We start from the raw sequence: 27889 nt of genomic DNA, 5'->3' as shown, positions 1-27889 counted from the left end.
AAAGAGCCACTTGTATTTCTTTTTTTGTAAATTGCTTTTTCCCATTTTTCTGTTTATTAGTCTTTCTCTGTAATTGGGGAAGGACTCCTTACATATTAGGGAGATGAGCCATTTGTTTGAGTTATGAGATAGTTTTTTTTTAAACTAGTGTGCCATTTGGCTTTATTTATGGTACCATTTTTACCTTAAGACTTCTAAAATGTAGCTTATTAATTTTTTATATATTTTTTAAGACTTTATTTATTTACTTGACAGTGGGAGAGAGAAAGAGAGCACCTCGTGCTCGTGTGTGTGCACAAGCAGAAGGAGCGGCAGACGGAGAGGGAGAAGCAGGCTCTCCACTGAACAGGGAGCTTTATGTGGGACTTGATTCCAGAACCCTGGGATCATGACCTGAGCTGAAGGCAAATGCTTAATGACTGAGCCACCCAGGTGGCCCTAATTTTTTTAACAGTTTCTAGATTTTTTTTGACCTATGTAGAAAGTTCTACTTTAGTTTGAGATTATAAAATAATTCTCTGATTTCTTCTAATACTTTCATGGTAAAATTTTTTAAAAATATTTAAATTATTGATTCATTTGGGGCTTTTCTTGGTCTAAGGTGTAAATTATGGATCAAACTTTAATTTTTGCTAATAGTATCCATAGAACTGTTGAACTTTTAAAGGAAAAGAGTTGGGGTGCCTGGGTGGCTCAGTTGGTTAAGCTGCTGCCTTCGGCTTCGTCATGATCCCAGGGTTGTGGGATTGAGTCCCGAATCGGGCTGCTTAGTGGGGAGCCTGCTTCTCTCTGCCTCTGCCTACCTCTCTGCCTGCTTGTGCTCTGTCTCTCTCTGATGAATAAATAAATAAAATCTTTAAAAAAAAGGAAAAGAGCTGTGTGATACCATTATCTCAACACAGATATTAAAAACTTTTTTCTTTTTAAAGTTAACCTAGTTTTTCGGGGCACGTGGGTGGCTCAGTTGGTTAAGCACCTGCCTTTGGCTCAGGTCATGGTCTCGGAATCCTGGAATAGAGCCCCACATCAGGCTCCCTGCTCAGCAAGGAGCCTGCTTCTCCCTCTCCCTCTACTCCTTTCCCTAGCTCATGTGTGCGCGCTCTCTCTCTCTCTCAAATAAATCAGTAGAGTCTTTAAAAATACATTTAAAAAATAAAGTTATGTAGTCTTTCAACCAAGAGAAGTGTGAGAATAAAATAGAGAATCCCTGTACCCAGACTAGATTTAACAAATCTTAATATTTTGTCATGTTTTCTTTGGATCTTTTCAAGACTTTAAAATTTTATTTATTAGAGAGAGCGCATGTATGAGCAGAGAGAGGAGAATCTCAAACAGGTTCTGAGCTTAGCAGAGGGCTTAATCTCAGATCCCTCAGACCATGACCTGAGATGAAATTGAGTTGGATGCACTACCAACTGAGCCACCCAGTTGTCCTTCTTTGGATCTTTTTAAAGAAATAAACATAGATACAGTTAAAGCCCTACACTCTTCCTTGATCCTGTTCTAGTCCTGTTTTTATTTTTACAAATTTTTAAAAGGTTGTATGATTGCATCATAGTAGAAAGTTGTGTCTTTTTTTTTTTTTTTTTTTTTTTTTCCCAGTTAATATTATGTGGTATAGGGACGCCTGGGTGGCTCAGTGGGTTAAGCTGCTGCCTTGGGCTCAGGTCATGATCTCAGGGTCCTGGGATTGAGTCCCGCATCGGGCTCTCTGCTCAGCAGGGAGCCTGCTTCCCTTTCTCTCTCTCTGCCTGCCTCTCCGACTACTTGTGATTTCTCTCTGTTAAATAAATAAATAAAATCTTTAAAAAAATATATTATGTGGTATATATTTTCATTTTACCACATATATTTCGTAATTATTTTTATGGCCTATTTAATATTTTATAGAGGTGAAATGCCATAAGTTAAATATCCCCTGCAGGCATTTAGGAAAAACTTAACTGTTTGTTGTTTGATCAAGTCTATATGGTGCTTTCTTCTTGGTATGTGCTTCTTTGTTAGTTTATTATTTTAATAATATATTCCTAGGAGTTGTGTTAGTGGATCAAAAGATAACTTTTTAGTCTGGATACATTACAAATTGTTTTTCAAAAGACACATCTCTTTCAAAAGGACCAAAATCAACATAAAAATACTTGCCCAAATGCACAGAAATGATAATGTACAAGGTTCTAATACCTTCACTTCACTCAGGAAATATATCACCTAGGAAAACTGTTGGGCAATGATACTTTCCCTCTAAATGAAATTTGTTTTTTTAATTTGCGAGAGGGAAAGCACACAAGCCGGGGAGGGGTGGGAGAAGAAGCAGGCTCCCCACTAAGCAAGGAGTGTGTGATGCGGGACTTGATCCCAGGATACTGGGATCACGACCTGCGCTAAAGGCAGGCGTTTTAACCAACTGAGCCACCCAGGGCCCCCCCCCCCCCCCCCGCCAAATAAATTTTAAGTGGTTGTGTCATTTTCCATAGTCACATATTTTAGAATACTTCCTAGTGGCAGTTTATCGTTCTAAATTTTGTACTCCAAACCTTGAACTCTTAGCATACCTCCCCCCCACCACCCTTTTTTCCCCGTTTCATGTGTAATAATGGTTTTCTCATTTTGTGTAGGGTGTCAGTTAGCAGAGCAATCAAGCCATTTGCAGAACCTGGCCGCCCTCCAGACTGGTTCTCTCAAAAAGTAAGTTCCCAAACAAGTGCTCTTTTAGAGCAGTCTTTTTTTTTTTTTAAAGATTTTATTTATTTATTTGACACAGAGAGAGATCACAAGTAGGCAGAGAGGCAGGCAGAGAGAGGGGGGAAGCAGGCTCCCTGCTGAGCAGAGAGCCCGATTCCGGGCTTGATCCCAGGACACTGGGATCATGACCTGAGCCAAAGGCAGAGGCTTAACCCACTGAGTCACCCAGGCGCTCCTAGAGCAGTCTTAAGAGATGTGAAGTGAGTTTCCTTCTGGGCCCTGCCCTTTAATTGTAAGGCTTTAATGCCATGAAGAGATAGCGTAGTTGAGAATACCTTTTCATTTTTCCCACTGTTTGCCAGTTTTTTCATGTGTGTTCATATTACAAACTTTCTTATCTGTGTAACATAATATGTACAAGGCTAAGCTTGGGAGTTAGAAGATCTGGGTTTAATATGACTTCAGTTAGAGTCTTTGGACCATGATTTTCAGTTTTCTCATTTGTAAAATAGACAAAAGTTGCTTTAGGATTGTTGTAAAGTTTTAGTTGAGGTAATACCTATAAAGCATTTAGCACAGTGCTTTGCATATGGTAATTACTCAGTAGATACTAACTATCAATATTGGCTGTTGGGTTGTTTTTCCCCAAATATATGAATTCTAGGTCAGAAGACTCCCTTTTCTGTGTCCTGGTATTTAGGATTTTTTTTTACAATTTTATTTATTTGAGAGAGAGAATGAGAGAGTGAGTTTGCAGTCAGGGTGGAGGGATAGAGGGAGAAGCAGACTCTTTGCTGAGCAGGAAGTCCAGACCCTGTCCCAGGACTCTGGGATCATAACCTGGGCTGAAGGCAGATCTTTAACCAACTGAACCACCCAAGCACCGCCCAGTATTGTGTATTTTTGACTGATGTGACTGCAGAGTAATTTGCCCTCCTAGAAACCACTCATATCCTTTTTTTTTTTTTTAAGATTTTATTTATTTATTTGACAGACAGAGATCACAAGTAGGCAGAGAGGCAGGCAGAGAGAGAGAGAAAGGGAAGCAGGCTCCCTGCTGAGCAGAGAGCCCGATGCGGGACTCAATCCCAGGACCCTGGGATCATGACCTGAGCTGAAGGCAGAGGCTTTAACCCAGGCACCCCAGAAGCCACTCATATCTTAATAGAGATCTCTCTAAGTCTTAGTCTGATCTGGTAAAACTTTGAAAGTTGCTTCTTTCTAGGCTTGCTCATCATATTTTTACTTTTTTTCCATAGCATTGTGCTTCCCAGTACTCAGAGCTTCTAGAGACCACTGAGACCCCAAAGTGAGTACAAAGCCAGACATTCAAGCTACGTCTCTTTAGTGGAAAGTGTCCACTGTGGATGTCTGCTTTATATCTATTAACATTACTGGGTGATTAAAAAATAGAGCAGAAGTTATCTATGGTTAAATGGTGGAGAGACTCAAAGAAAGCAGTTGGGAGTGGGAATAGATGTTCTTCTATTAAAATACTTGTTTTTAAATTTTCTACAGACGGAAACGGGGTGAAAAAGGAGAAGTGGTTGAAACCGTTGAAGATGTCATTGTTCGGAAATTGACTGCTGAACGAGTTGAGGAGCTAAAGAAAGTGATAAAGGAAACCCAAGAAAAATATAGGTACTTATCAGAGAGAAAATATGAAGTGGTTGGGAGAGACTAAAGGTGCTGAGTTCTTATACCGGTCAGAATTTTTTAAATAGTAGACTGAAAATCTCAGTTAACTTACTTCTCTTTCTAGACGGCTGAAAAGAGATGCAGAACTAATTCAAGCTGGGCACATGGACAGCAGACTGGATGAGCTTTGCAATGACATTGTGATGTGGGTTATATTGTTCTTCCTTTTGTACACATCTCTCTCGTTTTATCCTGTTTTCACCTCAAGTAATTTGACTTATCTACTCCATCTGCCACCCCTTGATTTGATTGATTCTGGAAGGGAGAAGCTGCAGAGTGGCCTAGTAGCTGGGAGGGGGTAGTGAGTTGTAGAAGGTAATGTGATGGAATATTTCAACATGAGGCCATAACTTAGTTTTAACTTGAAAAGTGCTTTAGTTTGCCTATGAAGAGCTGGTAGTTAGGGAGTACACTAAAAATTTTCCCATTTTATGGGTGCCTGGCTGGCCAGTGAGAGCGTGTGACTCTTGATCTTGAGGGTGTGGGTTTGAGCCCCACATTGGGTGTAGAGATTACCTAAAAGTAAAATCTTAAAAAAATTTGTAAAGAAACATACCCTGTTATGCTACTAAGGATTCTTGTTTAGGCCTTTCCTTCAGAAAGTGCTAGCCTGGCAGAGAATTTCCTTGTGAGGGTAGGGTACTGTGACCTACAGAGGAACTAGAGCTGGCTAGGATCTTACTCTTACTTCTCTCTTTAGGAAGAAGAAATTGGAGGAAGAGGAGGCGGAAGTAAAGAGGAAGGCTACAGATGCTGCATATCAGGGTAAACCGAACCTTGTGACTCTGTTTAACCATTAACTATAGGATACTGCATGGTGGTAACAGCTGAAGACTACATTGTAAGATAGAATCCACTGATGCTTATTTACTTGTATACTTCTCTTTTACCAGAGTAAAAACATCCCTTTTTATTCAGGAAGAAACTCTTGGAAAATGATTTCTGCTCAGTTATCACTAGACTTTGGGTCATTTTAGGACACAAAGGCTTAAAATAAATGTTGAACATTATTAAGTTTTTAGAATTCAGAGTCCTGTAAGATTAGGAATAGCCCACTCTTTGGATAAGAACTTAAGCATTTGTAAGTCTAGGAATACATGCTTTGAGCCAGTGAGAGACTTGTAAAAGCAGAAACCTAATAACTTGTAAAAGCAGAAACCTAATAACTTGTCAAAGAGGTTATTGAGGGATGTTTGAACCACTTTGCTATCTCAGGACCTTTGAGATAGTTTAGTGAGTTTGCTTAGTGTGAGAATTAAGCTTTGGAAAAATGAATCTAAAAAGTTACCTGTCTCCCAGAAGTGTTAAAGATTTCTAATCCAGACTCATAATGCAGCTTTAATTATGCAACATCCCCATTTGTCCTTTATTATAATAGAGCAGAGTAGTGTCTGCTTTCATGTATTTAATCTTAAAGACTAAGTAATTGTTGGCTTTTATGTTCTAGCTCGTCAAGCAGTAAAAACACCCCCTCGGAGATTACCCACTGTGATGGTCCGCTCTCCTATAGATTCTGCCTCCCCAGGAGGTGATTATCCACTTGGAGACTTGACTGCAACCACTATGGAAGAGGCCACCTCTGGAGTGAGTATATTTTCATCTGCAGGAATTGATCAGCAAAGGGGCAATAAGCCAGCAGAGAACTGAGTGATGAGGAAACGACTTTTGGCCTAGAGTCATTTTCTTCTCTTGGTCTGAATGTGAAGGACTTAAAGTACCATGTTCTGTGCTCTAAGATAAGGATGGACCTAAAAACATTGAGCCTTGTGACCTTTTGGGAGATAGGTAAAATACGATGTTAAGAATTATTTATAAGTAAACTAGTCTTATAAAATTTCTGTGGAAGTAAGTTTTCTTGTAAATAGAATATTGGTAGTGGTTAAGCAGATTGTAAAAGACAGGTTGGGTGGAATGTTTGGGTCATTGTGGGTTTGAGTGGGTAGAAGAGAAAAAACTGTGGGGAAGAGTGGAGTGGCTGAGAGCAGGAGGGGTAGAGGGTTTCTGGGCAGTTTCACTCAGGACTAATAATGAAATAGACACACTAACCCATCCAGATTAGTAGGGAACCTTCCAGAGTTTGAGAAGTCAGATAAAGGTTCTCTGTTGTCTCTTAGGTAACCCCTGGGACTTTGCCGAGTACCCCAGTCACCTCGTTTCCTGGGATTCCTGACACCCTTCCTCCAGGCTCTGCACCCTTAGAAGCCCCCATGACCCCAGTAACAGATGATTCACCCCAGAAAAAGATGCTTGGACAGAAAGCAACTCCACCCCCCTCCCCTCTGCTGTCAGAGCTCTTGAAGAAGGGCAGCCTCCTGCCTACTAGCCCCAGACTGGTATGGAGACTTCTGTGGGTGTTTGAGAGCTGTGGTGATTTAGTACTTTGGAAGGGAGTGCCTGGGACCTAAAATGTGACATGGAAAAAAAAAGTTCAAAAGAGAAAGAGATCTCCTAATTAAATGTTAATTTAAAAAACAAAAACAGAAAAAACCAATAAGTTGATAGTATCCTTGGGTCCTGAGTTATCTGAAACCACAATTATTTCAGTTCTCTTCTCCAGAGAACTCTCGTCAAATAACTTTTAAAAATTAGAGCTTCCCTTGGGTCTGAAATTATTCTCTTTGGATATTAACTTTATGAAGTTTGGTCAACTGCTGGAGTGTTTTTTGGGAAGTGGTAGTAAAGGAAAGCTTGAGTGTAGCCTTCACCTCTATTCTTCCCTGGTAGGTCAATGAGAGTGAAATGGCTGTGGCTTCTGGCCACTTGAACAGTACAGGTGTCCTCCTGGAGGTAGGCGGGGTTCTTCCCATGATACATGGTGGGGAAATGCAGCAAACACCCAACACTGTTGCGGCCTCCCCTGCTGCCTCAGGTAAGTCAATAACTTTCTGTTGCCCTCTTTACTTCACAGATGTTGATCTTAGTGTTGACTGTCTTTGGTTTCTAGCCTTTAGTAGTAAGCAACCGTCAGTTGTAGATGTAAAACCCAACTTTTTTTGGTGCTCCTTCACCTGTTAAACCACGTAGTGCCCCATATTATAAATCCATTCTTATTTTCAAAGTACTGATAGCTTTGGATGACCACAGCATAGATATCAAAGAGAAGAGTGAAGTTAGTAGTAAAACTGCTTCCCTGGGGCTTGTGAAATTATGGAAAAGTGCTAGAGATACCTGAGGTTATAGGACAGGGGATTGAGATTTGAAGCCAGAGAACTGGATTTAGTGTCAAGCCTGCCGCATACTGATTTTGTGGCCTTGGGTAGATGATTTAACTCATGAAGCTCAGTTTCCTCTTTTATTAATTGCAGTGTGTGTACTTCATAAGGATGTCATGAGAATTAAGTGAGATAGAGATAGATAAAGTAAAGCAAGAAAAAAACTTGACAAAATATCAAACCTTAGATAGGGATATTTGAATGGTATTGGATTTGGGTGATTTATGGCATGCTTAATTGCAGAAGTGACAGTTTTATTTATACCAATTTTTCATGGTTTTGTTGTTACTGTTTAATTTTCTTCTGGGAAAAAAGTTACCACCTATTTTTGACAAACTGTGTGTTCTAGTGCTTTGGGTCGTTCCTAACTTGGAAGAAGATCTTTATTAGTAAGGCTGGGAAAAGTAAGGGTATAGATAATCTTATTCATCAGAGAAGTTTCTTTTCATTCTTTGAGACTAAAAATTTTCTTGGTTGAGTCTTAAAGTGGCTATTGCTTCTTGTTCATGTGCTTTCCTCTTACCTCGTTTTATGTACCTCTTTGTTAGGTGCTCCCACTCTTTCCCGGCTTTTAGAAGCTGGTCCTACACAGTTCACCACTCCTCTCGCTTCCTTCACTACTGTTGCCAGTGAACCTCCAGTTAAACTTGTGCCACCCCCTGTAGAGTCTGTGTCTCAGGCTACCATTGTCATGATGCCTGCGCTGCCAGCACCATCCTCTGCTCCGGATGTCTCCACTCCTGAGAGTGTAGCTCCAGGTGCGTCCTTGACCTGCGCCCTGAGCAGCCACTAGGTCCAGAATTCCTTCTCGAGCTTCAGTTAGAGAGAGCAGACCCAAGAGCATCAACTCCAATTCAGTGCTTCTGTTCTGTTCTCCATGGACACATACCATCTTTATCCTTAGAAAAACAAGAATTTGAGAAGATGTGGGTGGGCACTTACGTGTTGGGGGAAAGGGCTAAGTGTATAAATATGAGTGGGCTTAAGAACATGTTCTCACCCTACTTTCTAGATAAAACTGGGGTCAAGAAAACATACAAAGATGTCGATCTAAGATTACTTTTTCTGAGCTTAAGTGTATGGGTGCTTGACATCTGTCTGTAGCCTTGGTTGGTCTCAAGGTGGTCACTTGGTATCAAATAAGGTTCTGAAATGTTTTTCTCTTCCTATTATTCAGTGAGTCAGCCTGACACTTGTGTCCCCATGGAGGCTGTGGGGGACCCACATACTGTGACTGTTTCCATGGATAGCAGTGAAATCTCCATGATCATCAATTCTATCAAAGAAGAGTGTTTCCGATCAGGGGTAGCAGAGGCCCCTGGGGGATCAAAGGCTCCCAGTATAGATGGGAAGGAAGATTTAGATCTGGCTGAGAAGATGGATATTGCTGTGTCCTACACAGGTGAAGAGCTGGACTTTGAGACTGTTGGAGACATTATTGCCATCATTGAGGACAAGGTAAGTATTTCGCAAAGCCCAAAAGAATCTCTCATGAGTCCTACATAGGCTTCCCTCTTCAGCCTCTCCTTACTTCTTATAGTAAGAATTAAATAAACAAACAGTTCTGTTTCTGCCTGTCTCTATCTCCTTAGTCCTAAAGCCCTTTGGTGCTCACATGAGTCATCTGCCCAGCTATCCCAATGTTACCTGTTTGTTCAGGATAGAAACCTATCCATTGGTTACTTCTACTATATGGAGAAGATGGAGAGAGAAGCTACAGATTGAGGCCATCTCATTTGATGCTAACAGAATTGAGGGACTTGGGCTTATTTCTGTGAATTCAACAGTGTGTGTATTATGGGACAGGTGGATGATCATCCTGAAGTGCTGGATGTGGCAGCAGTAGAAGCGGCGCTGTCGTTCTGTGAAGAGAATGATGATCCCCAGTCCCTGCCTGGCCCCTGGGAGCACCCTATCCAGCAGGAGCGGGACAAGCCAGTATCTCTGCCTGCACCAGAGATGACAGTAAAGCAGGAAAGGCTGGACTTTGAGGAAACGGAAAACAAAGGAATCCACGAACTGGTAGACATCAGGGAGACCAGTGTTGAGATTAAAATGGAACCTGCAGAATCAGAACAAGGCATCTCAGGTCCAGAAATAGTAGCTGGAGTTGTTCCAGCCACAAGTATGGAGCCACCAGAACTCAGGAGTCAGGACTTAGATGAGGAACCCAGAAGTATTGCCACTGGAGAGATTGTTGAAGCTGATGTTCCCAGTGGAAAAGGCGATGAGACTCCACTTACAACTGTGAAGACAGAGGTATTTAAAATCAGGGGCTGGGAGGATGGAGGGTTATACCTTAGGTAAGAAGTGACTGTTCAGGCTTTCCTCTTGAGTTCCTGAATTTTCACATGGTTGATGTGTCCGTAGCCCACAGGTATGATTATTGCTACATATGCTTATCCTGTTCCTTGTAAGGTAACCATTAGATTCCTGTTACATGAGTAGGACTTAGAATTTCTTCTGTAGTTTCATCATTGAAAAATAAACTTGTGTCAGCTGAAGTGATCTATCAGTAATTAGAGTATTTATTCTTTTTGGTCTTCAGGCATCTCCTGAAAGCATGTTGTCTCCATCACATGGCTCCAATCCCATCGAAGATTCTTTAGAGGCAGAGACTCAGCACAAGTTTGAAATGTCAGGTAAATAGTAAGGCCAGGAATTCTGTACTCTGTAACTAACTTGAAATCCTTTGCTTTGGCTTCTGAGGGATTGTGGGTTGTGGGCAAGTAGAGGAGGTAGAATAGGTCAGCATGGAAAGGAGAGCTGCAGGGGATTATTGTCCATAGGAAGGGGAAGGCTAAGGTGGAAAAAACTTCAGGTAGTCTTTCTCTCCTCTGCAGACTCATTGAAAGAAGAATCAGGGACTATTTTTGGAAGCCAGATAAAGGTATTTCAGACTTTTCTTTATTCCTCTTGCTGTGTGACTAGATTTCCCGATAGCACTACCTTTTTAATGAAATACAGTAAACATACATCTTACTCTCTGAGATGAGACTGATTAAGGAGTTGCATGGGGAAAAGTTGCAGTGGATAGTTGGGCATACTGGCAGTACTGTGGCCACATGTGCTTCCCAAAGAGTTTGTGAACATCACACAGAGCTTTCTTTTGCACATAATGCATAATGAAGCTTTGATACTTCCAGAGTGATTTGGAGTAAATAGGGATGCCAGAGTCAGGGAGAACATGTAAGAAATCAGATTATTAGTTACACTGTCCAAAGAAAATTATCCAGAATTTTCTTTTTAGAATTACTAAAGTGGTAGTAACAAACAGATTTAAAGTAATGCGATGTGAGCTTGCTCCATCAGAGGAGACACAAAATAAAAACTATTTTTGATAACTTTGTATCCAGGGTCAGAATTCCTCTCAAGAGCAAGGGGAAAGAAGGAACGCCTCTTAGCTTAGTCTTAAGTAAGTAGCTTTTTTTTTTCTTCCTTTTAAAAAGATCCTGGGTCTTATTCTTTGTCCAGGTTCTGTATTACTTGATCAGTGAGTGTACGTAGATGGTAGTATAAGTGATAGAGGGCTCAGACAGGAAACAGTGTGAGGCCGTTTTCTAGAACTGATCTAACCCAAAAGATCATGTTTAAAGATGCTTTGCTGGATAGCTTTGCTTGCTTTTGTTGACCGGAGCACACTGTGTCTAAGGATGCCCCAGGTGAGGATGAGGAGGAAGATGGAGTCAGTGAAGCGGCCAGCCTAGAGGAGGCTAAGGAAGAAGATCAAGGAGAAGGCTATTTGTCAGAAATGGATAATGAACCCCCTGTGAGCGAGAGTGATGATGGCTTTAGCATTCACAATGCTACGTTGCAGTCCCATACACTGGCAGATTCCATTCCCAGCAGCCCTGCATCTTCACAGTTGTGAGTATCTGGATTCTTCTTTGAGGTCAAGATAGTAGGAGAGGATCTTTTCCTTTGCTTTTACTTTATCTTGTTCTCTTTCCTCCTGGCCTGGAGCTAATAGTTGGCAAGAAATGATTAGGAATTTTATTTTTTTTTAATTTTTTTATTTTAATTTTTATTTTTTTGGACTTAATGCCTAGTAGGACCCCTTTGTTTCTTTATTTCAGCTCTGTCTGTAGTGAAGATCAGGAAGCTATTCAGGCACAGAAAATCTGGAAGAAAGCTATCATGCTTGTATGGAGAGCTGCAGCTAATCATAGGTGAGTTTTACCAGTCACCTAGGAGTTTTTCTCCTGCTCCTCCTCAGTGACTAGAAAGAAGTCTGGGTGGATTTATATGGGATTGGTGGCTTTGACTTTTACAGTCTTCACCTACTTGAATCAGATTCCCTCACTTGTGCTTCTGAAGAGTAAGTCAGTAATTGCACCTTATTCTTTCTGGACAGATATGCCAATGTCTTCCTGCAGCCTGTTACAGATGATATAGCACCTGGCTACCATAGCATTGTACAGAGGTAAGCCATTATCCTTTTAGCACACTGACTTGCCTGAATTGTAAGTTGTTCAGTCTTAGTGGATTTTTACTATAGACAATATGTTTAAATCAAGCATTTTTGATGTGAGTAAAGGTGACCAAGTGGTAAGTTGATCATTTCAGTGGCTGGATCATCAAAGATAGTCTACAAGAATTAACCCTCTTTATTACCTTTCCTAGCCAATACTTATTATAAAGATTGACTTTGGTTTTTGGATTAAGTGCATGTTGTGGGATGAGGGGTTGGCATTTCAGTCTTGACAGCTAAGACTAAGAGTATATATGAGAAGATCTGTGTGATAATAATATATTTGGATCCATTTGAGTCCTCTTCCCCTCCACTTAACTGTTGCTGCTGTTGTTTTGTTTTTAGGCCTATGGATTTGTCAACTATTAAGAAAAACATTGAAAATGGACTGATCCGCAGCACAGCTGAATTTCAGCGTGATATTATGCTGATGTTTCAGAATGCTGTAATGTATAATAGCTCGGACCATGATGTGTATCATATGGCAGTAGAAATGCAGCGAGATGTCTTAGAGCAGATTCAGGTACTTTGAGGATCTTTAGTGTTTTAACAAGGATGAAATGAAAATACTCAGGGGAAGGATTCATACTGATGTTGGGAAAGGATGCTGGTGACATTTAATTGGAATAGTCTTCAGGGACACAGGAACATTTTGTTCTTGATGGATTCATGTTGGTTTTCGCAGGTTGAATTGGTAAAAGAGTTATGAGAATATTCTTCCTTTCTTGGGTAAATACTTCAGTTTCCAGAAGTTTTTAAATATTTGGGGGGAATAATTTTTTTTATAGAATGGTGATTGCATAAGAGTGTATATATATGTATATATATATATATATACATACATATATATGTATGTATTTATTTATTTGACAGAGATCTCAAGTGGGCAGAGGGTCAGGCAGAGAGAGATGAGGGGGAAGCAGGCTCCCTGCTGAGCTGAGAGCCAGATGCAGGGCTGGATCCCAGTACCCTGGGATCATGACCTGAGCCGAAGGCAGAGGCTTAACCCACTGAGCTACCCAGGTGCACTGTGAATGCATATTTTTAAATTACATTAAGTATATACATAGTTGACCTTCAACAAATAGTTTCTTCTTCCCTTTTATCACAGATAATCTACTTCTTACAGTTGCACTGTCTGGCACCCTTTGGGATATTGAACTTCAAGGGATGTTGTCTGTATCTCCTTAGTCTGCTAAATTAAATTACCTAATAGCCTTTGGTTCATTTGGTTTTTTTCTCTTTCTCATTCTTAAGAGAGATTTATTCTGTATTCTATCCAAAAAGCCAAAAAAGAGATATTTGGTATTTAGATCCTTTCAATAGAATGAAACCCTAATACGCTAAACTTTCAATTAGTTGAGAAGTATTTGAATGCTGTTTGCAAACAGATATTAAGTGAAGTCCCATTTACAAAGCCAAAGGTGTCTTAATTCTTCCTACTGGATCAGGTCTCAGGGGCCAACTGTCTTTCTTTCCCTGTAGCAATTCCTTGCCACACAGTTGATTATGCAGACATCTGAATCTGGGATCAGTGCTAAAAGTCTTCGAGGGAGAGATTCTACCCGAAAACAAGATTCTTCAGAGAAGGTGAGGAGACCAAGAAAAAGCCTGTATTCCAGTGTTCCAGAGCTAGAAGTCTGAAGCATCCAAGGAGCAGTAGATTACTACTTGGTACTTGGTGACTGCTGGGCATATATATTCCAGTGGTGTATAGACATATAAATCTTTGGATGTACTCATCCAAGCGTCGAAAACACTTGGCTGTGACTGAAAGGTCCAGTCAGTCACTTGAGAAATTTTGAGCTGAATGAGTGGATTATTAATTTCTCTGGGTGAGTGCTTACAAGGTGGGGGAAATGACTTTTGCAGCAATTGGGGACCATCATTTCCTGCTCCAGAAAGCATAATGGCTAGACTGCTTTTGGATCTCTTTCCTCTTGTTCTTGAGTTTTTAAATTTTGTCTTCGTGTGTGTGGTGCTTGTGTCTCTGTCCTGAGGTTTGGGGTGCTTGCGGCTGAGAGTTTCTGTGGAACCTGATCAGTGTTTGTTTGTCCTCTAACAGGACAGTGTCCCCATGGGCTCTCCTGCCTTCCTTCTCTCTCTCTTTGTAAGTATTGAATGGCTGCAAGGGGTGGTGTTGCCACAGAGATTCTCAGCTCCTGCTGGGGGTGGGTGGCAGAGGGAAATCCAACATGCAGACTGTGGCAATGTCTTGAACTTCTCTTTATTCAGGTCATTGAATAAGAATCTGTCTCATTTTCTGCATTCCTGTCTTTCTGCATGTGTGTGTGTGTGGGCTGGGTAGGGACTATTTATGAGTTCATTGGACTGAAATGAGGTATTCTTGGTAAGGATCTAGGATACACCTGCTCCTCATTTTTGACTCCACCTTTTGCCAATTCTTTTCTTGCAAATAAGATTGCTCAGAGCAGCAGCTGCTAGCTGGCTTTTTATAAGTGTTCCTCATACCAACAGATACTCAGCACATAATTATTTTTCCTCTTCCCCTAATGTTGAGTTGCAAGACTGATGCCTGATACACAAATACTCAGTAAATTTAAGGATATCAGTAACGATGAGTACTGCATACAGTAGTGGCTGGTAGAATTAGCGATATACTTAGTAAAGCTAGTCCTAAAGACTTACTGTTTTCCTCTGTGGATTGAATGACCCTCTGACTCTGTTCATTATGGGGCCCTAAGGCATGATGTAATGGAAGAGCGTCAGCTCGAAAACCACATGATCTTAAACTCACTGGATTATCTCTTGTAACCTTGTTTTCCTCATCTGTATGATAGCGCTAATATAATGAGATACCTGTCCAGCCTACCTCACAGGGATGTTGTGAGGATAAAATGAGATCAAGGTATGGAACTGGCTTTGAAAAAAATTAAAGTGTTAAACAAATGCAAGGTGGTATTTTTATTGTTAATGTCGCCTCAAAGGCAGCTTATGTTCGTGAGGTCTGAAAAGTTTTGAGTCCTTGCATGTTAGAAATGTAAAAATATGGCCTAGCCCAGCAAAAGTGTTCACTAATTCATCTTGCCTACAGGCATCAGCCTGTACCACGGACGGAACACTGTAATCTCCCTTCTTTCTTACTGGCCTGCAACAGTGACTCTGGATCCCCAAGCAGTTGGCTGGCTGTTGCAAAGCTGGTTAATAGGATGATTTATCTATTGAAGACAGCAAAGTATTGCACAAGAGGAAGGAGCTGGGCTGCAGGGAGAGAGCAGCAAATGGAAAGAAGCCTTCTGATTGTCCTGATCTCATGGAAAACAACTGTCAGGAGGTGCTAGGGAACTAGTGCCAGGGTCAGTCTGCAGGAAAGGCCTTTCTTATAGGGACCAACAGCTGGACAGGTATGTTAGCCAAGAATCTCACTATCCACTCCCCTTTCTGACCCTCCCACCTTTCTTTTACTCTACCTGTTCTTTGAACACAACTTGGGGCCTGGGTGGGATGACTGATAGTCATTCTTTGGGACCCCAGGTGAAACCCCAGTGACCTGTGTGGTGGGCAGGAGCAAAATAGTCTGTCCTGCTTTTCTTCTCACAAACTACTGCCAGGAGTTTTTTAGCCCACTCTGTGGGAAGACATATCTGTACCTCTCATTTCCTGGATTTTTCTGCTGATTTCTCTTCCTTCTTCCCCAAGATACCACATCCCCAGCATTGTTGCAACTTTTTTCTTAACCTCCTGATCAACTCACTCATGCTCCCTTTCTTTGTCTGCCTGTCATCTAGGATGGGGGCACCAGGGGGCGCCGCTGTGCCATTGAAGCAGATATGAAGATGAAAAAGTGAAGCTTCAGAGTATCCTCATTGAGCTGAACCTGAAGTAGAAGTAAACAAGATAGAGCTTGGGCTTGTCGGCCCAGTTCCAGAAGTGGAAGTTACAGAAGAGGAGGCACCTGGGCCATGTGACATGAGCTGGGGAAACTCTCTCAGAGAGTTGGAGTAGTAGTACAATTGCCTGTTGTAGGGCAAAAATCATGGGCTATGTTAATGTCCTAATGTGTAGCTAGCAGATTGTAGCTAGTTTGTACTGTCTGGTGAAGTGTACAGACTTTTTAAAACAAAACACCTGTGAAGTGTGTGTGTATACAATAAAGTGAAAGAAAAGAAAACTAGCCTTTGGTGTGTTCTATGTGTATGTGTGTGTGTGAGAGGCTTGAGATTTTTTTCTGCATGATAGTTGTTATATCATCTGTGGAAATGAGATGATTGGGGGGGAAGTGGTATTATAATATGAACTATTCAACAGCCTAGAGAAGGTAAGTAATCAAGATTGAATTTATAATTAATGTTATAAAGTGTTGCATTGTGTATTGAGGATAATCTTATTCAGCTTTTCTTGAATGTTTTGGGAAAACTTAAGGTTTTCAGAGTTCTGTTTATGGTATTGCTTTTAATGAATATTAGATCACAGACAGAGGTAGCACTGACCTTTATCTCAGACATTGGTCCTACTTAGTGTACTATCTTAGCAGGTGGTATTTCTAGAACAGTATGATACTATTTCCTTCCTGATTCTATATGTAGGGTTCTTGTGTATTTTATAACTCATTGCTATTTGAAGGCTAAAATCAGTTTAAGGGGAGATTTATCATCTGAGTTTATTCCAATTTTTGTTACTAAGTAAAAATTAACTCCATGAGGTAAACCAGTTAGGAGCCTTATATTATACAGAAATGGACATTAATAGGGTATTGTCTAGTACATTGAGTTTTCTTGAAAAAGATGTGTTTAAGAAAGATAATAGAAGTTACTGATCTTTCTGGCTTAAACTGAAGCTTGTTAGGATGCTAAGGATGTAGAAGACACAGTCTTGTGAGGTGACAGAAGGGAAGTCAGTCAATCTAAGAAGATCAGTAATTGTAATACAGAGGTGCCTACATAGCTCAGTCGGTTAAGCATCTGACTTGATATCAGCTTAGGCCTTGATCTCAGGTTCAAGTCCCTCATTGGGCACCACGCTAGGTATGGAGCCTACTTTAAAAAAAGGGGGGGGGGAGTATATTCCCAAAGCAGTCTATAAACTTGCATGTAGTACAAGCCATGAAGCCCTAAAAATGAGAGAAGATTGTAGAGGAGATCCATTAAAGGATACAGACTTTGGGTTGGTAGAGAAGGTGACAGATGTGCTTTACAACACATTGGATTAAAGCTCAAGAAACTGACCAGGAGGTTTTGGCACTTATTTAGAACAGAGGATGGGCATTGAGAAAAGTTATCATGGATGGAAATTGATAAGTGGGCTTGTTGACTGAATATAAGAGAAGTAAAGAGGATTAGGAAAATAGTGTTGATACGAGGGAAAAGGGAGTTTAGGAAAGAAAGTGATTTTGTAGATATTCAGGAAGAGAAGTGATTTTAGTTAGAAACGTTAAAGCAGATGGTATGGCACCTTTGTGTACATGGAAAAATGAGACCAGAATGCACATAAGAAGTAAAGGTGGAGATACAGGAGCTATTTGAGTAGATATCAAAGTTGAAACCTCAAAATGCAGACATTATTTTAAGTATTAATAAGGAAGCAAAGGCCAGACAAGAACATAAAAGAAGGATTTCTTGCAACTGGTGAGAGAGGAGGGTGGGGTGCCGGGGTGGCTCAGTCAGTTGAGTCTGATTCTTGATGTCAGCTCAGGTCTTGATCTCAGGGTCATGAGTTTGAGTCCCACACTGAGCTGCATGCTGTGTGTGGAGCCTACTTAAAAATGGAGAAGAGAAAGGGGTAAGAAAACCAGGATAGTGTAGTGTAATGAGAGGAGCGGAATATACTTTTAAAACTTGATACTGTACTCATTCTGAGAAGTGAGTTGGCTATGACTGGAAGAATGCCACAGATGATTTTAAAGTATGTTTTGAGGATTCAGTGGTTGATTAAAAATGTCTATACACTTAGCAAAATATCTCTTATCCCTCAAATGTATTGTCTTCCAGTTGAGATTAGGGGTGATTGGGGATAGAAGAATTTTGTTCAACCAGCTATGTTCCTATTCCTTTCTTCTGGAGTATGAGGAAACTCAAGAAAAAATTACTGGGTAATACCTCTGTTACACTGTTTGACATGAGGTTTTTTCATTTTATTCCTAATGACAAACATTTCATCTCCTGATGTCTCTCCTTTCAGTTAGCTTTTATTCTTTGTAATGGTGAGTAGAAAGAAGTTTCTGATCCCTCAACTTTGTACTGAAGATTGGAGATGAAAATGCCTTAGAAACAGCGGTATGAGTGAATTTAATGCATTCTTCTGTGTATTTACAGATGGGGCGTGAGTGGGTTTGGTTCGATTCGGAGCAAGACTGTCCCAATGACTCTGAGCTGAGCAACGACTGCAGGTCCCTCTTCAGCTCATGGGATTCCAGTCTGGATCTCGATGTGGGCAGCTGGAGAGAAACTGAGGAGCCAGGGGATGAGGAACTAGAGGAAAGCAGCCCAGGGAGAGAACCTAGTGAGCTGCTTATGGGGGACGGAGGCAGTGAGGAATCTCAGGAAGAGGCAGAGGAAGTCAGCCGTCAGAATCTCCTCCACTTTCTGTCTGAGGTAATGGGGAACCGTTATTTCCAAAGTTGGGAGAGTCTCAGCTTCCTAAGAGAATGCTTGCCCAGATATACATTTCTACCACTCTTAATATTGTTTACTAAAATGCAAGCTCCAAAGTGGCAGGAACTAAGTTAATTGTTATGTCTCTAGGACTTCATGCTAATACACAATATGTGCTGAATATGTACTTTTTGACCGAATGTTCTAAGATCCCAATCATAAGGAGCCCAAGGTCATAGGAAGTGGACTGCCCTATGAATATCTGTTGCAATTCATTTTTCAGAGTCATGGGAGGTGACACCCGAGCTCTTGGAAGGTTATAACATTATGACTTCAAGGCAGTATTTTACAGTGCCCTTATTACCCTGGTTTAGGGCTGAAGGCCAGAGATAAACCGAATTGGATAGTTTATATTTATGTGGCAACTTCACACATTCAGGAGAACCTAGGTTAAGATAAATCCATATTATGTGTTGCTACTTCTTTCTGCAAAGTCTGTGGAGGAAAAATTTTCAAGTTTTCTGGACTACCACTCCCAGTTGATCAGAGTTGACACTTGACATGAAAAATTAGAGCACAAGCTCTTTGAAGAGGCAAGAAATATATCTATCTTGTTTACTATTAGGTTCCTAGCAACTAGTTCAGTATCTGGGTATCTGAGTTATTTTATACATCTTATTTATTTATTTTTTTAAAAGATTTTATTTATTTATTTGAGAGAGAGCACAAGTCGGGGGTGTGTCAGAGAGGGAGAAGCAGACTCCACTAAACAGGGAGCCTAATGTGGGGCTCAATCTTAAAACCCTGGGATCATGACCTGAGCTGAAGGCAGACGCCCGATCCACTGAGCTACCCAGGAACCCCTTTTTTATACATTTTAATTGATGGAATGAATGAATTAATCTGTTTGCATCTCAAACTGAGTCATAGTGGTAATATAATCATGTAATGTTATTGATATATAAATAATGGTTTCCAGTGGTGTTCTTATGCATACTATGATTGCAGGTAGCTTATTTAATGGAGCCATTGTGCATTAGCAGCAAAGAATCAAGTGAAGGTTGCTGTCTTTCATCTGGTACCAGACAACAAAGGGGAAGGGAAATGGAAGCTATTGAGAAAGAAGAGTCATGCAGAGAGCCTGAACAGTCTTCAGCAAGAGTAGACCCCTTGGTATTTGAGAAGTCTCTGGGAGAAAATGGAAGGCCAGAGGTGGCTTCAGCACCCTCAGATATTTGTGTAATTCAGCCACTAACCACGGAGAGTGAAGAGGTGAGTGAGTAACTTAAACCAGCTGGCTGATTGGTCCTCTACCCAGGGAGGCAGAACACATAGTTACTGCATGCAGGCTAACCCCAGAAAGTTTGGGTTCCTGGGGGCAAATCCAGGTTTCAGTGCCCTTAACTATAAATGTTTTTTCACTGTAAATGGAATAGTGGTGCTCTCTCTACCTTAGATTTGCTGTGAAGTTGAAGTGAGACATTTCATGTAAAACACTTTGCTTAGTGCCTGGCTCACAGTGAGCAATCGATACACTTTAGAATGTCATTATGTTGAATATTAGGCTAGCAACTCCAGGGCCACAAGTCATACTGACAATTTTAAAAGGATACAACATCCATCTAGAAATTAGTTTATTGGTCTTTTATTTTTTCTTGGATACAGAATCATAGTTCTTTGGCCAAATTGTTAACAAGAATTCATTGACTAAGGTCTGGTTAAGTTATCTTTCTCCAATCTCTTGTATAGCTTTATGTAATTGACCCTTTCTACCTTAAAGTCAGCCTTCATTTACCCCATGCAAGTAAAATTACCTTGCAGATAGTAAATCTCTTTCTGAAGATTTCTTTGTTTCTTGGCATTCCCCGGGGAGGTTCAGGAAGAATCCAAAGAGGAGGACCAGGGTGAAGGGTATGTGTCAGGGGTGGAAGACCAGCCCTCTTCAGGTGAGTGTGATGATGGCTTCAGCATTCAGGAGACTCCTCTGGTGGATATCCTTTTCAGCCGTGCTACCACTTCAAAGTTGTAAGTATGGATTTTTATCCAAGATTGTTAAGATTCACACTTTTACTTCTGTTTATGCCTACTTGAATTCATTACCATGAACATGGATTACTTTTGTAAATTAATAAAAAGAAATTAAAATTTGGAGAACACTAGGAATAGAACTAAATATAACTTTATTGTATAAATAGAAGTCTATGTTTTCCTCTTATGAAACAAATCTGTTTCAGGCGTCTGGCTGGCTCAGTCAGTAGAGTGTGTGACTCTTGATCTTGGGGTTGTAAGTATAAGCCCCATGTTAGGCAAAGAGCCTACTTTAAAAAAAAAAGTTTCATTGACATTGAGAATCTCATTCATAAATAACCTTTCTCTATTTTTTTAAAAAGATTTTATTTATTTATTCGAGAGAGAGAGAGCATGCGTATGTGTGAGGCAGGGAGGGTCAAAGGGAGAGGAAGAGAGAAACCTTATCAGACTGCGCTCAGCACAGAGCCTGATGTGGGGCCTGGTCTCACAATCCTGAGATCATGACCAGAGCCAAAACCAAGAGTTGGACGCTTAACCGACTGTGCCACCCAGGTGCCTCAATAAACTTTCTCTTTAATTACTGTATTTATTCAGGAAACATTGCCATTCAGATTGTCCCTCAAGTCTAATACTGAAAGTGTACTTCTTTCAAAAATACTTAAACAACTCCTTGTAACTTGTAATTAAAAATTATTTTGGGGGCACCTGAGTGGCTCAGTGTGTTAAAGCCTCTGCCTTCGGCTCAGGTCATGATCCCAGGGTCCTGGGCTCGAGTCCCACATTGGGCTCTCTGCTCAGCAGGGAGCCTGCTTCCTCCTCTATCTCTGCCTGCCTCTCTACCTGCTTGTGCTGTCAAATAAAAAAATAAAATTTAAAAAAAAAAAAAAAAAAAAAATTATTTTGAAGTATTGATCTCCTTTGTTTCCTTTTTTTTTTTTTAAAGATTTTATTTATTTATTTGACAGAGAGAGAAAGATCACAAGTAGGCAGAGAGAGAGTGGAAAGCAGACTTCCCACCGAGCAGAGAGCCCGATGTGGGGCTCGATCCCAGGACCCTGAGACCATGACCTGAGCCGAAGGCAGCGGCTTAACCCACTGAGCCACCCAGGCGCCCCTCCTTTGTTTCTTTTTCACAGATCCTAGGAAATTGTTTGTATAATTGTCTTCTTATAAATAATTATGAAGCTAAAGAGTACACTGTGGAAACTTAATTTTTTTTTTTTTTTTAGTAAAGGGAATTTTTTTTTTTTAAGATTTTATTTATTTATTTGACAGATAGAGATCACAAGTGGCAGAGAGGCAGGCAGAGAGAGAAGAGGAAGCAGGCTCCCTGCCAAGCAGAGAGCCTGATGTGGGACTTAATCCCAGGACCCTGAGATCATGACCTGAGCCGAAGGCAGAGGCTTAACCCACTGAGCCACCCAGGTGCCCAGGAATTTCTCTTTAAATCAGAAAAAAAAAAAAAAAGTTTTTGTTATGGTAGTAAATAGTTCCTTTTCTGGGCCTGGTCTTGTAACTATATACTGAGAGAAGATAGCATGACGTATTGTTTTTTTAAGTAGCAGATTTCAAAATTCTGTTATGCAAGTAGAACATAGCTTAATACCTACGTTGTTGAAGAATTGCTTCCTTTGCTTTTCTGTAATGCCCTGTGTAAGTATGAACAGAGGGCATATATGATGACTTTCCAGAAAACAGGAAATCTCTAATCTGGGACATTTTATCTCATAACATTTTAGTACCTTGAATGGCAAAATCCATGTTCTTATTTTAGGATTTAGGATAAACATGGAATATTTATTAGAAAGCAACAGATAATAGAAATTGAGTCTCCTTGGCCAAATGACTTAAGGGAAATAGAAAGCTGAGATTTTGTGTTATAATCAGGCAAGCTTAAAACTACTTTGAAAGATAGACGTTCTCCAGGCTCCTCTTTTCTTGGTTCCCCTTAGTTGGTACTAACTCTCAGGAAAAAATAGAAGTAGAACCTGTGGAGCACCACTCTAAGCCTGCAGGTGCTTTCCGTTCCCATGTTTTCCTTGTTGCCTGGCATGCATTTCCAAATAGGTGGAAATAAAGGTAAGCTAGGGATTATTTCTTAAAATATTGCAAAGGTGATAAATTATGATCATATAATGGAAAGTTATAAGGCAGTACCTTTCATATAATGGAAACTTTCATATACCTTTCATATAATGGAAACTTTAAGGCAGTATTTTTCATATAATGGAAACTTAATACCGTTTGTGTGGATATATGAACAAAAATGCCCTGGTACCAAGGAACTGTTCCTCATTCTGGTCAACTGACCAGAAACAAAGGAAGAGGTTTGTTTTGGTCTTTAAATGCCTTGTTCTGATAGGGTTCTGGATATAAGGACAGTTGATTTTTGTGTATATAATTTAGATGCAGATGAGATACCATATCCTGAAACTGCATAGTTGTTTGGAATTGTTCAACTTGGAGAAAGATAAAATGAGATGTGAGTTGTGCTTGAATGGACACACACCGTATGGTATATAAAACACAAAGAGGGTATGAAACTTTAGGTGTAAGAAGAACCCATTTTGAGAGATTAATGCAATATATTAAGTAGGAAGTATAACATAATGTTAAACTTTGGAATAAAGAGAAAACTTGTCAACTGGGAAGATTATAAGATGAAATAAAACATTGGACAGTAGCACCTAGAAGAAAAAATAACTAGACCATTTAGCCCAGAGAAGGAAGGACCATGAGGAAAAATGAATTTTTTTTTAGGTATTTTGTTAGTGAAAAGGAGAAATATGTAAATTGTATAGAATTCAGATGAAACATAAGGGAATTCCCTAAGATGTATAACCAAGTATTTCCTTCTTAGGAAATGTAGGAAAAATACTTATTACTGTAGCATGTTTCTGCATAAACATAGGACCAGATTCATTTCCAAAATACTTAATACTATGAAATACGTGAGCACTTACTATGTACCCCACACTTGGGGAGCATCAGTGAACAAAGACTACTTTCATACACCGTTTTTTAGAGTCACAAGTGCTGAAGAGCAAATCAGCAAGAGTCCAAAAGACAGAAGCAACTGTAGATTGATAGTAGAAAATAACTATTTCATTAGGTAATAGTGACTGATAAGAGAATATTTGTAGTGTTTGGGTTCTCTTATGGAAGGATTAAATATGTTTTAATTTCTGGTGTTAGTTCCTTCCCATATTAAGTAGGAGCACTATATAATGAGGAAATCTCTTTACCTACCTGGGAGAAACAGAATACCATATGTGAAGTTACTGTTTCCTTTCTGTCCTGTTTTATCGTATAGGTGTGATATAGGCCAGAGTGACCCTGTTCAGGATCACTTGTTATTTAAGAAGACTCTCCTGCCAGTCTGGAAGATGATTGCCAGTCACAGGTAGGTCTCTAAGCCACTCTTGGCCTTCACAGTCCCTCTTCTCATTTGAATGACTTTCCAGAGTTTCTTCATTCTCTCAGAGTTTGTTCCTTAACAGGTTCAGCAGTCCTTTTCTGAAGCCTGTGTCAGAAAGGCAGGCCCCAGGATACAAGGACGTGGTGAAAAGGTCAGTGGAAAAGGGGTCAAGAACAGTTGGTTGCTTCTATATCTGTCTTTTCCAAACTTTATTTCTGATTCACCCATCTTTCTTTCTTCCTTTCTTCCTTCCTTCCTTCCTTCCTTCCTTCCTTTCTTTTGATTTTATTTTTAAGTAATCTCCTCACCCAACATAAGGCTCAAACTCACAACCCCAAGATCAAGAGTCACATGCTCCACCAATTGAGTCAGCTAGGTGCCCTGATCATTTCTTTATTTCATTTAGATTACTTACAAACTCAAGATATATTTTATATATGAACAAGTTTGTAAAGTAATGGTAAGCTTGGTCTTCATTTGAGAAAGAATGCAGGGAACAAAAGGATAATAATAGGCTTTTTTTTTTAGTATTGATTTTTTTTTTTTTTAAGATTTTATTTATTTGATAGAGAGAAATCACAAGTAGACGGAGAGGCAGACAGAGAGAGAGAGGGGAAGCAGGCTCCCTGCTGAGCAGAGAGCCCGATGCGGGACTCGACCCCAGGACCCTGAGATCATGACCTGAGCCGAAGGCAGCAGCTTAACCCACTGAGCCACCCAGGTGCCCCTTTAGTATTGATTTTTTAAAAATATTTTATTTATTTATTTGACAGAGAGAGAGATCACAAGTGCACAGAGACACAGGCAGAGAGAGAGGGGGAAGCAGGCTCCCCACTAAACAGAGAGCCCGATGCGGGGCTCAATCCCAGGACCTTGAGATCATGACCTGAGCCGAAGACAGAGGCTTAACCCACTGAGCCACCCAGGCGCCCCTTAGTATTGATTTTTAAGTAACATCCATTCATTGTAATCTCCCATAGCCTTTGATAGCTTTTGGTAATATCTTTTGGACCAAAGCTTTAAAAAGAACACTATAATATTCATCAAGCCGTTATAAGTATGCTAAGGCAAAGATGGTAATACAAATGGCTATTATAAACATTGAAAGCACTATTTTGGATTTTTATAGCATAATTCATTAAAAATGCTGTCATAAACCAGTGTTTTAATAGAGTATAAAAGATCAGGAAAGCACCTTTGGACAATGAAAGATTCATTCTATACGTGAGGAAAGTAAGGCTCAGAGGTGCTCATGACTTGGGGTGATCAACAGTGAAGAGCAGAGCTAGAACTAAACCCTAGATTCTTAACCTCCTAGTTCAGTCCTCTTTCTACACTGTTATGTCTTCCCTTATATACGGACTCTCTGTGTCTCATTAGTTATTTATCTAAACATTCACTTGATTCACACTCTTTTCTAAAAAAGAAGAAAAAAATTTTTAGCTTTTGAGTATATAGTAAGAGCAGCAGATTAAACAACTTGTATAGGACTACACATTGAATAGTCAGTAACTCCTCTGTGACAGACTAATCATGGGTCTCCTTACAACTTTGGTATGTGGGGCCAGTGCCCCTCCTACAGGGGTAGAGTATAGTGGCCTCTGGCCTCCAGAGCTTGTGGCCTCTGGAGTCAGGCTGCTTCTAAATTGGAATTCAAGCTGTGTGACTTTGAGCAAGTACTTAACCTCTTTAGCATTGATTCCCCACTGCCAGTTGGTGATAATAAAGGTACCTAGCTTTTATAAGTTTACTGAGAGGGTCAAGTGAATTAATATACAAAGTACCTTGTACTTGGCAAGGTAAGCACTTGGCCTATTGTAAAAAACCAAATGTTAGCTGCTGTTGCTATTTTATTATTTGGTGGGAATTAAGAGCTGGTTCTCTAAGAGAGCATGTTAGGTCCCACATAAAGGTTTGATTTCCTTTGGTTTCTTTTGGACATCTGCAGACCCATGGACCTAACTAGCCTGAAAAGGAATCTGTCTAAGGGACGTATTCGTACCATGGCTCAGTTCCAGCGGGACCTGATGCTGATGTTCCAGAATGCTGTGATGTACAATGACTCTGATCATCATGTGTACCATATGGCTGTGGAGATGCAGCGAGAAGTCTTAGAGCAGATTCAGGTACTGTATGTAGCGAGCTGTAAGAAAAAGGAGTACAACCTCTGGGATCTGATTTCAGAAAGTCTGTGAGAATAAGAGCGATATTAAGGTGACCTTGTGTTCTCAGAGTTTATGTTTTGTTTTGTTTTTTTAAAGATTTTATTTATTTGACAGAGATCACAAGTAGGCAGAGAGGCAGGCAGAGAGAGGGGGAAGCAGGGTCCCGGCTGAGCAGAGAACCCAATGCAGGGCTCAGTCCCAGGACCTTGAGATCATGACCTGAGCTGAAGGCAGAGGCTTAACCCACTGAGTCACCCAGGCGCCCTCAGAGTTTATGTTTAGACATGGTTAAAGGCCCTGAGGTATTGACATTGTACCTACTGCTTTGGAAAACTCTAAGCCTCTGTAGGACCAGCTTTCATAGATAGTGAAGCAAACTAGTATAGGAAGATAGGCAGCAGTGGAAGAGTCTCAAGAGAGATGGGGATAGATAAGTAACTGGAGCTCCTGTTTCCAAGGCCTCAAGTCAGAGGGTTTAACATGCAGACCAAAGCTATACCTGTTGATATTCATGTATGTTCACACTGTCCCATCTACAGGGGTAAGACATGGTAGGCAGAAGACATTTGGGAGTTTCTTTTCTAGGAAGGAGCATATTTAAAAGGAAAAAAAGCATAGTCAAACCTCATTGCAGAAAAAGAAAATTGCGTTCAAATCTTCGTAGTTTTTAAGATTCATAGCTTGCTATCTGCCTTGACTCTGTAGGTGCTGAGTATTTGGTTAGACAAAAGAAGAGACTTAAATAGTTTGGAATGAGAACCAGCCAGCTATGTGGATGATGGAAAACGTCTGGATAACCAGGAGCTGCTGTCCTGACCTTTTCTGGATTTGGGACCTTTTACTGAGACTCAGAGAAGATCCCAGTACTTGTTTACCAGTTTTCTGTTGCTTTTCTAGTAAGAAAAATGTGTTAACTCACAACCAAGAAGACAAAGGTGTCTGTGGACATAATATAAAACGGGGAAAGCTGAAATCTGGGGTTATGCCATAAATGTTCCTCACTTCTTTGTTCCAAAGGCTTGATTTAGATGTAACTAAATTAAGCCTCTTATAACTGCTCTATAAATAAATGTTATTTCACAAGTTGAAGATTGCTTTTTTTTTTTTCCAAAGATTTTATTTATTTATTTGACAGAGAGAGATCACAAGTAGGCAGAGAGGCAGGCAGAGAGAGAGAGAGGAGGAAGCAGGCTCCCTGCTGAGCAGAGAGCCCGATGCGGGACTCGATCCCAGGACCCTGAGATCATGACCTGAGCCGAAGGCAGCGGCTTAACCCACTGAGCCACCCAGGCGCCCCCCTAAAGATTGCTTTTATAATGATTACAGAATCTGGGAATAAAGGGGACAACATCTCGTGTAATGACCGTAAGGTATTTGACGTGGGTTTCTTTTTTTTTTTTTTTAAGATTTTATTTCTTTGACAGACAGAGATCACAAGTAGGCAGAGAAGCAGACAGAGAGAGAGGGAGAAGCAGGCTCCCCGCTGAGCAGAGAGCCCGATGTGGAGCTCGATCCCAGGACCCTGGAATCATGACCTGAGCCAAAGGCAGAGGCTTTAACCCACTGAGCCACCCAGGCGCCCCTTGATGTGGTTTCTTATATATGCTATCTGAAACGGGATGGTGGGGGATGAGGGGAAAGTGTCTACAATTTGTCTCATT

The 27889-nt window shown here is 40.5% G+C and overlaps 1 protein-coding gene across 4 annotated transcripts in view; it reads left to right on the top strand.

Moving 5' to 3' along the window:
* The window catches only part of BRD8 (bromodomain containing 8), a 35146-nt gene extending 7829 nt beyond the window's left edge, over positions 1 to 27317 (top strand). Inside the window, exons 3-28 of one of the 4 annotated variants that reach the window (XM_059174670.1) lie at positions 2616 to 2685; positions 3942 to 3991; positions 4201 to 4323; positions 4445 to 4525; positions 5081 to 5145; positions 5828 to 5964; positions 6495 to 6713; positions 7105 to 7249; positions 8141 to 8350; positions 8770 to 9050; positions 9399 to 9851; positions 10141 to 10234; positions 10436 to 10482; positions 11245 to 11459; positions 11669 to 11761; positions 11947 to 12015; positions 12409 to 12586; positions 13549 to 13653; positions 14129 to 14173; positions 18336 to 18614; positions 19623 to 19886; positions 20494 to 20639; positions 23959 to 24048; positions 24146 to 24214; positions 26012 to 26189; positions 26934 to 27317. In XM_059174670.1, the coding sequence (XP_059030653.1) occupies positions 2616 to 2685; positions 3942 to 3991; positions 4201 to 4323; positions 4445 to 4525; positions 5081 to 5145; positions 5828 to 5964; positions 6495 to 6713; positions 7105 to 7249; positions 8141 to 8350; positions 8770 to 9050; positions 9399 to 9851; positions 10141 to 10234; positions 10436 to 10482; positions 11245 to 11459; positions 11669 to 11761; positions 11947 to 12015; positions 12409 to 12586; positions 13549 to 13653; positions 14129 to 14173; positions 18336 to 18614; positions 19623 to 19886; positions 20494 to 20639; positions 23959 to 24048; positions 24146 to 24214; positions 26012 to 26189; positions 26934 to 26984 (3757 nt within the window). In that variant the 3' untranslated portion in view covers positions 26985 to 27317. Of the gene's footprint in view, positions 1 to 2615; positions 2686 to 3941; positions 3992 to 4200; positions 4324 to 4444; positions 4526 to 5080; positions 5146 to 5827; positions 5965 to 6494; positions 6714 to 7104; positions 7250 to 8140; positions 8351 to 8769; positions 9051 to 9398; positions 9852 to 10140; positions 10235 to 10435; positions 10483 to 11244; positions 11460 to 11668; positions 11762 to 11946; positions 12016 to 12408; positions 12587 to 13548; positions 13654 to 14128; positions 14174 to 18335; positions 18615 to 19622; positions 19887 to 20487; positions 20640 to 23958; positions 24049 to 24145; positions 24215 to 26011; positions 26190 to 26933 lie in introns of all 4 variants that reach the window. The other 3 variants (XM_059174669.1, XM_059174672.1, XM_059174671.1) reach the window with 3 other exon arrangements.
* Positions 27318 to 27889: the final 572 nt, after the last annotated feature.

This window comes from Mustela lutreola, chromosome 5, assembly GCF_030435805.1.
Source record: "Mustela lutreola isolate mMusLut2 chromosome 5, mMusLut2.pri, whole genome shotgun sequence".
Lineage (NCBI taxonomy): Eukaryota > Metazoa > Chordata > Mammalia > Carnivora > Mustelidae > Mustela > Mustela lutreola.
Note: the sequence above shows the minus strand (reverse complement) of the source record. Positions and strands in the feature narration are given on the sequence as shown.